Source organism: Leiobunum rupestre, chromosome 3 (assembly GCF_980474605.1).
Source record: "Leiobunum rupestre chromosome 3, qqLeiRupe1.1.hap1, whole genome shotgun sequence".
NCBI lineage: Eukaryota > Metazoa > Arthropoda > Arachnida > Opiliones > Sclerosomatidae > Leiobunum > Leiobunum rupestre.
This window is the reverse complement of record NC_143386.1, coordinates 69,254,324-69,268,184: the sequence shown is the minus strand read 5'-3', so window position 1 is coordinate 69,268,184 and position 13,861 is coordinate 69,254,324. Positions and strand designations below refer to the sequence as shown.

The window sequence follows — 13,861 nt, the reverse complement described above, 5'->3', positions numbered from 1 at the left end:
AAAATATTTTTCAAATGCGAAGAATGGTTCAATTAAGCTAGGAGTAGTAAACACACCCCTACCACAGGAGTGTCAGCATATAACATCTCCTTTACAGGAGACAGGGCAGACTTCTGTTATTGGTCAAGCCGAAATCGAAATGATTATCGATTGTAATTGGTTGATTTTTTCGTCTGTTTATTCTTCTGCGCTCAAAAATGTTTTTAAAGTTTTCGGGAAAGTTTTTTTTGTCTCCGTTTTTGTTTACATCCAATTAATTTTAGGTTTTTGTGGTTAGTTTATTTTATTTTATAGTTATTTTGTACTAATATATTTTCATTTAACAAATCATTAACAATTAAATTACCGTTTTATATTATAATCCATAAAAATGGTCGCGACCAAACACTGTATTTACCCCGGTTGTACAAATGACACTTGAAGGAATTACGTGGCCCACATGAACGGGTTTGGCTTATTCCATTCCCGAAACCTAAAACTGTGTTGGCTAAATGTGTTTTACGGATGAAATTGTGCGGAAAAACAACAGATCCTGCAAATGTAAAGAAACATTGGTTCGTGTGTTCCAATCATTTCACTGGTGGTAATGGACGACTGAACAGCATCCAGATCCAATACCATGTAATCCTGAACCAGTATTAATTCAAAATGGTATAAATATCATTGAGGAAGCCATACCACTCGGGTGGTCCTACAGTGTAGAAGATAACATCACTATGATATCACATTATTAATCTTTACAAGCGTCAAACTATTTTACGCATAGCTAATAAACTCACGTTCAGTCATGTTTTCCCTAATTCGTATTCACTAATGTCTGTAAAACTGGCAGCTCAGGTTTTAAGCTCTTCAACAGCCGCAGCTTTAGAACTACTAAAGGAGCCAGAACTATCAGAAACAATATTGTTTATAAGGACCTTCAATAATTTTTTTGACTTAGTAAATACTAAACATCTTAAGGAGCATAAAACTTCAACAAATAAAAACAATGCTGCATACACCTCCACTGATGATGAGAGGCTGAAAGTAAATATTAATTATTTATTTTGTCTTTAAGTTGTTTTGGTTTTTTTTCAATATTATCCTTTTCAATAAATAGTGGTTGGAAAATAATTTCTTAAAATATCTTGAATACTGGGAGCTTGGATTAATAATAATAGCTAAGCGTCAGCTTTTATTATTAATCCAAGCTGGGAGCGAGATGTCAAGGAACGACCAGGTGAATTTAAAAAGAGCGAGAAAAACAAAATGCTATTAAGTATTGAAACTAGAGAAGCTTTAAGGAGAACTGGTAAGATTATACATTCTAATTGCTTTGGTAATTAGTTATTGTAAATATTTTTTACAGCATATTCTGTACCTGCAATTGTAAAATTTATGCTAAACCATGGTGCTCCATTTATATTAACAAATAAAATTAATCAAGACTTAATTGAACAGCAATTTAGTCTTCATCGAGCTTCTACTGGGTCAAATACTAACCCCACAATTCAAGAATACATGCATAATTGTAGGCGACTCAATACTATTCGAGCAATTAAGAAGAAATGTAAGAAGTTTTCATTATTTCAATTAGAAACTTTATTTATTACAAAATTCATATTTAAAGTATTCACACTTAATCTTTGTTTGCTTCTATTGCCTGTTAAGTTGGTCTAATACCTTTGCTACCCATTATTGGTTTTTTACTTTTAATTTGATAATCTTCGTTAATTTTTATTGCTAGAGCTTTTCCTTTCATTTTTAAAAACAAGTGTACAATAATTGGTAAATCTTTGGACCCATCACTCAACTCAGCCCACATGTCCGTTAATTCTTTATTTTTTTAAATTGTTAATGATATCGCCATGGCGTTGCATCTGTTCATTTGTTAAACTTTCATTATAATTGGCTCGCGTTAAATTGTCCACTAATTCAAAAAATATATATCCTGAGTCAGTGATGCGGACTAGATGACCTCTACTTATTGTTTGCTGGTAACATTCATTTTCTTCCACTGGCATATCTTGAGTACCTATGAAATTGTCTAATATTGTGGTTTTCTTATCGCAGGGAATTTTGTTCATCCAGTGTCGGCACGTAATCCATGAAGCCCGAAGCATCAAATTCATCTTTGTCTTTTACAGATAGCAAATCTAAATATTCATCATACATGCGACGAAGGAAGGAGTGAGCCAAGAAATTTTGGGATAAATCTGGGAGCTCCTCAAAAGCCTGTAACCAAATTGAAATCTTAAAAATTGTAAACTTAAGAGAAGCGCGATTGTAGATATTACCTTGATTAAAGAAAAGGTGTTGTTAACTTCAGCAATTATCTTTTCATTTCTGGAATTTTGAAGAGCTTTTATAAAGTAATCATTCCCAGTTAAATCCTCCAAATTATCTGTTAACAGTCACCTTATTTGTGAGATTTTATCGCTCAACTTTGGAAAATTTCGTCTTAGTTGTCTTGTACATAGGATAAGTTGTTTGTCATTAGCTAAGTTTTCCAAGTTACTTAATTTTCTCACAGCAAATAAGAAGGCCCTTTTGAATGGTATTTCAAATTCATCTTGAAAAAAATATAAACGGTTAAGAAATTTTGGGGCTTTTAAAGTTTCAAAATTATCACTATCGGCTACATACCTCCTTTTAAGCCTCGGCTTCTTCTAAAGAAATTCCGTCTTTTTAATTCTCTATCAGTTGATAAGCACGCATCTATTGAGTCACTACTAGACCCATCAAAAAATAACGCCATTCTGTTTTGAAAAATACAAAACTTAACTCGACAAAATAACTAATTTATAAGAAATAACTTCACAACAACTCCACGAAAACGCAACCTCGAAAAAATAAATTCCGTGCAAACACGTGCCTAGAAATTTTATAAACAAATGCCCTCATTGGCTAATATTTGAATTTAAGGAGACCAATAAGATAAGTCTGCCCTTCTCTCGGTTATCTTCTGCGAAGCTGACACTCCTGTGGTAGGGGTGTGTTTACTACTCCTAGATTTAATTTTGAAATTTTTTTTTTAAAAAACGAGTTTTTTATATAAATGAATTAGATGTGTAGTGCTCGTTATGTTGCTAGATAATGAATAGAACAGGTAAAAACACTGAATGAAGACTATGGTCTGTAATGATGCTTAATTGAAACTAGCGTTTGTAACGAAGGTAATTGTTATTTAACTAAATTAGCCAACTGATTAATAATAGCAATTTTGATCTCTTAATCATTTATTCCATAAAATTAATACAGTCTAGATAAATTTAAATCGCGAAATTTTCCTCTATAATATTTTGAATTGTTAAAAGGTTGTCATTGTTTTCAATAAATTAATCGACTTTTATCAAGATAAAAGACAATGCTTTTTAACTTACCCGCATAATTGGTCTCTAAAATTAAAGAAGGTACACAATTTTGCATTTAACCGAACTCTCGAACAGTGGAAAAAATACTTAAGCATTGAGAACACCATTTCTTTTTAAATATAATGCGAAAATTATTAAGGGTATTCTATTTCGAATTGGTTTTACTTGAATGTTTGGCTCTATTACGAACAATTGAAAGGCCTGGAAAAATTTCGTATTAATATAATTAACATTTTAATGATTCATCACTTATATTTAAAATGCGCGTGAATTTGAAGGACAATTGTGTATGTTAGAAAACAAAACGTTAGTACTCAACTAAGAATTAGTCTTGCGCATAAGCATCACAAATTGTATTAATTCCTTTATCATTTTTTTCCCAAATAGGCAGATTGGAATAAACAAGAAGCGCATTTACCGAAGCAGTGGCCTGAGGAAGGTCAAATTAAATTTCGCAATTATTCAACTCGCTACCGTGAAGGATTGGACCTGGTTTTAAATAACTTATCTTTCGTTGTTAATCCTATGGAAAAAGTAAGAAATTACGTAGTTTCAAAAATATTATTAAGAAGTAAGATTCATAGTCTACAGAAGCACTGAAAGCCGGAAATGTTGGAATTAATGCGTATTTTAACACTTTTTTAAGAACTTTTTTTGGGTCTAAATTTGACACCATCAAAGATGTTAGTTTACACCTTTAAACGTGTTTATCTACTACTTTGGCACACCAATCTTCGAAATATTAAATAAAACGTGTTTTTATTCATACCTTTTTAATACCATTTCAGAACACGCTTACACACCTTTTTTTATGAATTTCACTTATTTACACCCTTTAAGGTATTAAAAGGGCGTTTCTTACTTCATAAAATGGCGTTAAAATGATTTCTGACAATTTACCACTCTAAAAAGGTGTTTTTTACACCTAAAAGAAACACATCTTCTCTTTTATTTTATCCAAAACACCTTTTTCCTGTTATAACTGTTGGAGTTTTAACTATTGTAAAGTAACACATTGAATTACTTAGAAAACATTTATTTAAATTTAAAAATCATCACAAATTTCATTACAAAAAATTTCTAATTAACTGCAACTTTTAGAAACTTAATATTTATCCTGAAATTGTTTTTACATAATCTTTCACCGATTTATAAGGTCTGCTTTTTGACAATTTAAAAAAAATATTTCCAAAAAAGACAACGTCTTTTTTAACTGAGGATAATAAGCACAATGAAACACCCAAAAGCTACAAAAATAGCTCACTAGTGTTGTGACGACGTCATGACATTCTACTACGAGCACGGCATCAGCATATAACACAAATTTAGTAGATTCTAAAATGGAGTCTCCATTGTAAACTAAAATCGGATGAACTGGAATATTGCTGTCCTATAAAAATATTTATTTTATAAAAATATTTTTAAAATATTTAGGTTATATTTAATTTTCAAAAATATAATTAATGCAGTTTTAAAAAATATTAAAATGCAGTTATTTAAATAAAAAATGCTTCTTATTTTAGTATTTTAGTATAAAGGGAACTATTACGGAAAGCAGTCTTGGAAGCTAAAAATTCTAGAACTCGAAACGGAAGAATACCGTGGACTGTTCCCACTTCCCAGTCATTTCTTTGGGCAAAATTTAAATCTGACCAGTGACCACTTCATCTGACCAGATCATTTAAAATCATTCATAGAGTATTTTTAATTCAATCAATTGAAACTAGATGGCGTTGAATTACGACAAATTAAAATATCCCCGTAAAATGATAAAACAAAAATTGGCGCTGGCAATGACCGGAAATATTCTTTATTTTTGCGCTCCGTGTACTAGAATTTCTAGCTTACCAAGACTGCTTCATATTCTTTAAAATGGTTTACCTTATCAGAAAAAAAATTTTCGGTAATTTTCCTTGAAAATCCCTGGTATCATCAGTAAAACTCCAGCATATTTTGTAATTTGCCTTTCTCCAACACACGCGAGTTTATATAAAAATTCAATATATGACCCAGGAGATGCTACAGCTTTGGGAATTGGTTTTTAAATGTTCTAGGTTAGGAGCCGACACTTGCTTTCAGACATTTATAAAAACCGTTTACTTGTCTGTAATCTCTGAGGGCGGGATATTCCTCCATTATGTCTAGCGCGATTTCTCCGTTCTGAATAGCTGCAGTTCTAGTTGAGAAGGTCCTTGCCATCCTTGAGTCCATAACCTCATAATCAGGATTCTTTTTTCTAAGTTTAGAAACCATAAACAACTTGTGTTTTTCGATATTTAATTCATCCTCTATTATGTGAAGTTCCTATAATAATAAATGGAGGGTAACCAAATATAAAAGTCAATTTTCTTGAAATCATTTTAAAGTAAACAAGTTATATACCTTCAACTGGAATTCTATTTTTTGCTGTTTTTTAAGTGTTTATTTTTAGAAGAATCTTTTGGTTTAGTAATATCAGAGATGCTACGTTTTTTATTTCGTAAACGGGAACATTCTGGCTTTCAGACTCATTATTCTCGACTTCAACCTTCTTTTCTTTGCGAGATTTCTTTTTGCTTTTTCTTTTGTCAGAATTCAGTTGACAGTCGGAAATTGATGACCCTTCGTCCCAAATAATAATAATAATAATAATAATAATAATAATAATAATAATAATAATAATAATAATAATAATAATAATAATAATAATAATAATAATAATAATAATAATAATAATAATAATAATAATAATAATAATAATAATAATAATAATAATAATAATAATAATAATAATAATAATAATAATAATAATAATAATAATAATAATAATAATAATAATAATTATAAAAATAATAATAGTAATAATAATAATAATAATAATAATAATCAGCTAGGCTAATACCCAAGGCACCTCCTTAGGCCTAAGTCATCAAGCGACTGTTGAATTCGTTGGCCCTTCTTCAGAATTAATTGGTCTTTTGTCAGAATTCATTGGTCTTTGGTCAGAATTCATTGGTCTTTTGTTAGAATTCATTGGTCCTAGGTCGAAAGTCATAGGTCTTTCTTCAGAATTCATTTGTCTTTCGCTCATCAGTGTTTTGTGCTGTGGCAAATTTGTGTTTTCTTGCTTATTTTTTGGCCATTTTAGTTAGTGGTGTCAATAACTTCCTTCTCAAATTTTTGAACTCCATTTTATCTAAAATTGTATAGAAAATATTAAGCGAATTAGTTACAAAAAAAGTAAAAATTACCTTAAATATATTAGACCAGTTTGCAAAATATAGATTCATTTAATAAAAAATAATATCATGTTGCTTTTTACATTAACAAAAATTAATGTAAATTTAATATGTGAAATATTAAAATAATTTAAATACGGGAATAATTATAGGCGAAACTAGAAATTCAAGGGGGCACGCTTCTATGCTTGTTATCTTTACGCGATACCTTAAACTTTGAAATAGCTTTGTGCCGTGATAGCCACGTGGTTTTATTTTCCTATTGAATTTGAATTTTAACAATTTCAGCAAGACTGTAAAGTGCGAGTACTCGGACTCGTAATACGCCATTTTATTACTCGCACGGGTACACGATTTCCACGAAAACGGGAAATAATTACCCGACCCGGACTCGAGTAAATAGATAATTTTAATATTACCCGCCGAGTCCAATTTTACCCGCCGAGTCCAATATAAAAAAAAATAAAAAACTTTGATATTTTCTTTACAAATAATTCCGAAATGGCGCTGCAGTAGCCATTTTACAGTTCTCGATTTGTTCGCCATGAGTCACGTTTTCGAGTGTGCCTCAGGTTCCCTGTTTTAGTTTTAGTTACATTCCCAAATCTTCTGTAAGGTCTGCTCTTCTTATTTTTATTAAATGATCTCAAGTTTCTCAAGTTAGTAAAAGTTTAGTAAAATTCTTTAGGACTCGAGGACTCGATCAAGTCCTAAATGTTTGGACTCTCTCCCATCTAACATTCCCTGTGCTGTGGATTTATTTAAAAAATGGGCCTAAATATAAATTTAGGGGGGGGGGGGGTCAAAACTCAACCTATCCTTTGAAATCCTCCTAGCTTTAACCAAAAATCACAATACCATCTCTCTCTCTGTCAGTGTTAATCAATTTATGGACTCCGTTTACTTTATGTCTCTATCAAATTGTTATAAAAAAAACATGGTTCAACTTACGTATCCAAAACCTGGATCATCATCCAAATGAGGAAATTGTTTTACTAGCTTCTTTGCTGTTATGATATGCGAGGTTGGATACCTATAATGGAAATTACGTTAGTATTTGGATGATAGATATTTTCAATTACAAAAATCTTACTCATTATATTTGCACAACAGATCAGCTAATAGCTTTCTCCGGTAATATTTTTAAAACTTCAGGGTTTGAAATATGGAAAGGAAAAATAGGCATTTCGTATTCTATCAAAAAATTAGTTCTACTTCCTGATGCTGCTACAGACTTCCTTTTGATGCCAATACACCATGGTAAATTCGAGTCCGATTCGGTCAATGAATTGTTTGCTCGGTCATCATCTTCGGCAGAATTTTCCAAGGCAATTCTGGTTATTATTTTGTTTTAAGAAAATCGTCCTATAATGAATTACACCCACACATGATTTTTAAATAAAAGAATAAAATATAATTTTAAATGTATTTAAAAAAAGATTATTTAATACACCTTCACTTAAAAACCAATTAATGATTAAAAACGCCTTAGTTTTAAATTTTATCCTATTTAAAAAAATGTATACACAGCGTATCGCGTTTCTCAATAATTTGATGGACAAAAAAATACGACCAAAAAATTAAACAATAAATGGAAAAAGCTAAAGAAAAACACGTGGTTCTTCCACGGTTTTTTTTCCAAGTTTTGCCCCGGGCCCTTTCACTGAAAGATATCTTAACAATAGAATGATGATTAGCGGTTTAGAACGTGCTGATAACTGGGAGTGAAACTAGTAACTAGTTCTCTTTATAAATGAGAGATAAGGTTGTCAGTGAGAAAACGTTCGAGGCTGAAAGGAGAGGCGAGAAATGTTTAAGGTTGAATGTTTCGAAAATGAAAAAGTTGAGCAGATTTTCACGCCATCTGTTATTACGTATTTTAACTAAGAAACTTTCTTTAATAAAATTTCAACTTTATATTTCACTAAAATTAACTATATTTATCCATTAAGTGTACAGGCTTTATTTTTAAGATATATAAGTATATAAAATATTGTTTTCTTTTATGTAAAAATGCATTTATTTTTATACCGAAAAATTGTGCTATTTATCGTATAAAATTAGATTTTTTAATGGGAATTTTAAATAAGATATTGCAATATCTTATTCAAAATTCCCAAAACAAAACCCAATTTTATACAATAGATGGCACAATATTTTTATGATGTAAATATTTTACTAAATGATCTAAGTGTTTTAATAATTAACTTAACATTAAATTATAATAATATATATAATAATATATAATAAATAATTATTAATATTAAATTAAAGAACCAGATACTATGTATATAACTATAAATTAATAAACATCCCATTAATAATAATAACAATAATTTAAATATAATGACGATAGTTATTATAATAAAAAATATTATTTTTTAAATATAAACAATAATCATTTTTAGCTCACAATTAATATTCTCTAGGGCTTTAAAAGGTGTAAATAAGGCATGCTCGAGTATAAAACACCTTTTTTAACCCATGTACTCTAGAAAGGTGTATATTATCATGACCAAAAAAGTATTCCGGGTTTTGAAAGGTGTAATAAGGCATGTTGAAAAAAAAACCCCTTTTTTACACTTTCCGTACACCCCTATTTTTTACAGTGTAGAAATATAGCTGGTTGATTTTGCTATATAATTTCATATTTGTTGTATACTTTGTTGTGGCCTATGTTATAAAACTTACAAAGATTGTAAGCATGTTCAAGATAGTCAAAGTAATTTATACTTTAATTAAATAGGTTGGTGTGGTAGGAAGAACAGGAGCTGGAAAATCTTCTTTGGCATTGGCTCTGTTACGGATGATTGAGCCAGCAAACGGAGAAATCATAATCGATGGACAAGATATCAGCAAACTGGGTCTACACGACCTGAGATCCAGAATCACCATTATTCCACAGGATCCTGTTCTCTACTCCGGAACCCTCAGATTCAACTTGGACCCTTTCAACTTAAACAGTGACGACGAACTCTGGACAGCTCTAGAATTAGCTCATTTAAAAACTCTCGTGAAGACGTACAAAAATGGCTTAAATCACGAAATGATGGAAGGTGGACAGAATTTAAGGTCAGATTTTATTAAAATTTATAAATTGTGTTCGGAATCCTTTAAAAAAAAGGATATTATGGCGTTGAAACTCATCTGGCGAAATTCACCAGTTTTTACCGGAAATCTTTACGACCAGATTTATTTGCTTTTATTCCTCGTGGCAAACGACTTTAAACTCTTCATCTTTAGCCGCATACTGTTTGTTAGTAATCTTTTAACGCTTATAAAATTCTTGAAGTGAGCGACGTTTAATCTAGGCGATTATAATAACTCAAGTACCCGGCAGTCCCGCGCTACATACTAACTGAATCTTACTGGATGTTTTGCGAAACAATACCTTGTTTCATCGCGTGTACATTTTTCGTTTAGGGAACAAGTGCAAAAATTCTCGTAGAGTAGTGATCTCACGTGTGTATTCTTTTCCTTTTCAACAGGTTGCGAAAGACCAAATTTATTTTTGTTTTTGGATTTAAATTGTTTAATTATTTTTACAAGCTATGCATAGTTGGTGTTTGCGAACGTAATATTAATATTTCTATTATTAATAATTAACAAAAATAAATATTATTTTATTTTAAATACTTTATTACAATTATTTTATTTTAAATTCTTTATAAGAATTATTTTATTTTAAATCCTTTATAAGAATTATTTTATTTTATTTTAAATTAATTATAGGAATTAAATTTTTTTTAAATACTTAGAGTTCTTACCCAACACTCAATTGAATTTACCTTACTTTTAAGAAAATTATAGAAATAGAATTTGGCTCTAGAGGCTTAGTTGGTGTGGCTATGCCTATGGCCCTCTATGATACACACTTTTTTTTAATTTTCTATTTTAAAAATCATGTTGAACTCTTCTGTCTCTAATTCAATGAAATCGTTTGTCACATGATGCATAACGTCATTAAATTATATTTATTGTATGATTGTTTGTCTAGCTATATTGGGAACAACGAAATAATAATTATTTATCAAGATAGATTTATTTATTTGTTTAGCGTTGGCCAGCGTCAACTGGTCTGTTTGGCAAGAGCGCTTATCAGGAAGACGAAGATTTTGGTGATGGATGAAGCGACGGCTTCTGTGGACATGGAAACGGACGATCTAATTCAAGCCACAATTCGGGACCAATTTAAATCTTGCACAATAATCACTATTGCGCATAGAATAAACACAATCATGGACTACGACAGGTAAAAATACACGCTATTGACTTATTAATATGTTCTTAGAATATCATTAAAACAAAAACAGACACTTAATTTGTGCCGCACCTTGAATCAGCATAAAGGTTTTCACAGCATCTCCTGAGAAGGAACCGGGATAAGGAGCGAGGCTCCACAGTAAGCAAAATACATGTTTCATAACAACGAGTTCCCTCTCCACCTATAAGATGAAATTAAAATTATCATATCACCAAACCAACTACCCTAACTAATATAAATAATAATCAGCTAGGCTAATACCAAGGCACCGCCTTAGGCCTAAGTCATGATAGTCATCAAGCGACAATGCGTAGGATGGTGGAGGCAAGCGGAATGCACGCCGTGGTCAAGCGGCTCCAGTTAAAGCACGGCCTGAGTCAAATGTTTCGGGTGCTGGCAAAACTGATACTAGGGCGAAGATTCTCCATCAGTTTGAGGAACCCATTTCGTAATGATACTCTGTATTTCCAAAACTTGCAGTTCACCCGTATATTGCGAGAAGGAAAAAGTCTTTCAACAGGGCAACGCGCTTTCAGTATTTAAATTTTTTGCTAACTCAAATTAATTTTCTGGGGTAATTTCCTTGCTAAATGAAACTATTGGGAATTGGCTCTCTTCAAAGCGCAAAAGCCAATATAACTGTTTGAGCTGCGACTATCCCTTGCAACCGATAGCTATTTAGTTTTGCATCATCTGGCTAAGTGCTGGATACTTACCCCAAAAGAGATGATTTCATTTTTGAGGTGTTCCAGATATTAAGTTTATCGAAATCTTATGGTTTAAATTTCATATATATAATATATTTTAACACATCTTTTCCAAGTTGAAGTATCTTCATTCAAACATATTGATCACATGAACTGCAAAAGACATCAACAATTTTTTTAAACCAAACACGTTTAGTTCGTTTTCATTTTCACTAATTAAAGGCGAAAATAAATAATTATACCATACAAAATGTCTGGTAGTGCGGCTATAGAGGTGACAAGATATTTCCAAGTGAAATAATTTCAGCCGCTCCCTTGAAATCGTAGGCCAATATCAGTTAAAATCACAATCCAAATCAGAGGGTTATTCGGTTATGATATCTGACTATTTAACTGTTATAAATTCATTTTACAGTGAATCTTGCATTGTTAGAGTTAAAATATAATATTTAAACTAACTGCCGCTTTTCTTTTGGAATAATTTACTTTTCACTTTTTATTGGAGGTTGAGTTAGGGCAAAAAGAAAATTATTCCAAAACCCAAAACCACTACGTTCTCTGTTTAAAAATGGTTTAGAAATCAGGGAAGGTTTCAACCAGTCAACTCGACTTTTAAGACATTTGTATGTTTTCCATTTATATTTTATACTTTGAATTAAATATGAATTTATTTTCAGGGTGTTGGTTCTCTCTCAAGGGAAAATCGCCGAATTTGGCGCTCCTCATGATCTTAAAAGAGACAGCAAGTCAAGGTTTTCTGAACTGTATAAATATGCCAAACTTCAAAGCAACAGCTAAATGGAAATGTGTAGAAAACTGGATCATTCTGACAAAAAATATTTTCATAATCAAGCGCTAATGCCAAATAGTTAATAATTGGATGTTTAAGCACATGTTATATTTCTAATTAAAACAAATTATAGAAATATTTCTTAAGAATCAAATTAGAATTAAATATTCATCCAATATACCTTCTAAAGTATTCTTAACAACTACATTAGAATCGAATGGAGCATATTCATTTGAAAAAACATTTAGCAGGCTTATGTACGCATTTTTAAAACCTTAAAGTTATGAACGTCAATTTTTCCTGTACCATTTTATTTTTTTTTGATATGTATAAAATTGTCAAATGTGGAAATTGACCAATCTTTTTTATGAATTTCACTTATTTACACCCTTTAAGGTATTAAAAGGGCGTTTCTTACTTCATAAAATGGCGTTAAAATGATGGTTTCTGACAATTTACCACTCTAAAAAGGTGTTTTTTACACCTAAAAGAAACACCTCTTCTCTTTTATTTTATCCAAAACACCTTTTTCCTGTTATAACTGTTGGAGTTTTAACTATTGTAAAGTAACACATTGAATTACTTAGAAAACATTTACTTAAATTTAAAAATCAACACAAATTTCATTACAAAAAATTTCTAATTAACTGCAACTTTTAGAAACTTAATATTTATCCTGAAATTGTTTTTACATAATCTTTCACCGATTTACAAGGTCTGCTTTCTGACAATTTAAAAAAAAATATTTCCAAAAAAGACAACGTCTTTTTTAACAGAGGATAGTAAGCGCAATGAAACACCCAAAAGCTACAAAAATAGCTCACTAGTGTTGTGACGACGTCATCACATTCTACTACGAGCACGGCATCAGCATATAACACAAATTTAGTAGATTCTAAAATGGAGTCTTCATTGTAAACTAAAATCGGATGAACTGGAATATTGCTGTCCTATAAAAATATTTATTTTATAAAAATATTTTTAAAATATTTAGGTTATATTTAATTTTCAAAAATATAATTAATGCAGTTTTAAAAAATATTAAAATTCAGTTATTTAAATAAAAAATGCTTCTTATTTTAGTATTTTAGTAGAAATTGTCAAATGTGGAAATTGACCAATTTGTAGTTAAAAATGATCGTCGTCAGGAATCGAACCCGGGCACATTCTTATGACGCGGACGTTTTACCGATGACGTCTACATCTCTAAAGTTTAAATACCAGTAAAACCAGGATAACAATAATTGTAATATTTGTTTGAGTGGGAAGATTACAAACACCTTACGTAGATGTTTATTTTGTTTATGTTACTTAAATGTTTGATATTACATTCGGTGTAGTATAACGTTACTTCTGCGTAATTTGAATGCGTGTGACGTTAAGACAAGGCTAACTTTGTTAAAGCTTTGTTATAAATAAAATGTTTGAATGTTTTTAGCATCACATTGTTTTTTAACTTGGCCATTAGCTTGAAACTCTGTAAGCCGCTACCTGATACATTTTATATGCACAGAGAATTGGCGCCATTT

The 13,861-nt window shown here is 30.8% G+C and overlaps 1 protein-coding gene across 1 annotated transcript in view; it reads left to right on the top strand.

Moving 5' to 3' along the window:
• The window catches only part of LOC149954471 (ATP-binding cassette sub-family C member 1-like), a 41,967-nt gene extending 29,502 nt beyond the window's left edge, over nt 1-12,465 (top strand). The window contains exons 10-13 of the mRNA XM_090169916.1: nt 3,741-3,887; nt 9,318-9,643; nt 10,629-10,823; nt 12,220-12,465. Coding sequence (XP_090026042.1) covers nt 3,741-3,887; nt 9,318-9,643; nt 10,629-10,823; nt 12,220-12,340 — 789 coding nt within the window. The 3' untranslated portion in view covers nt 12,341-12,465. The remainder of the gene's footprint in view (nt 1-3,740; nt 3,888-9,317; nt 9,644-10,628; nt 10,824-12,219) is intronic.
• The last annotated feature ends 1,396 nt before the right edge of the window (nt 12,466-13,861 follow it).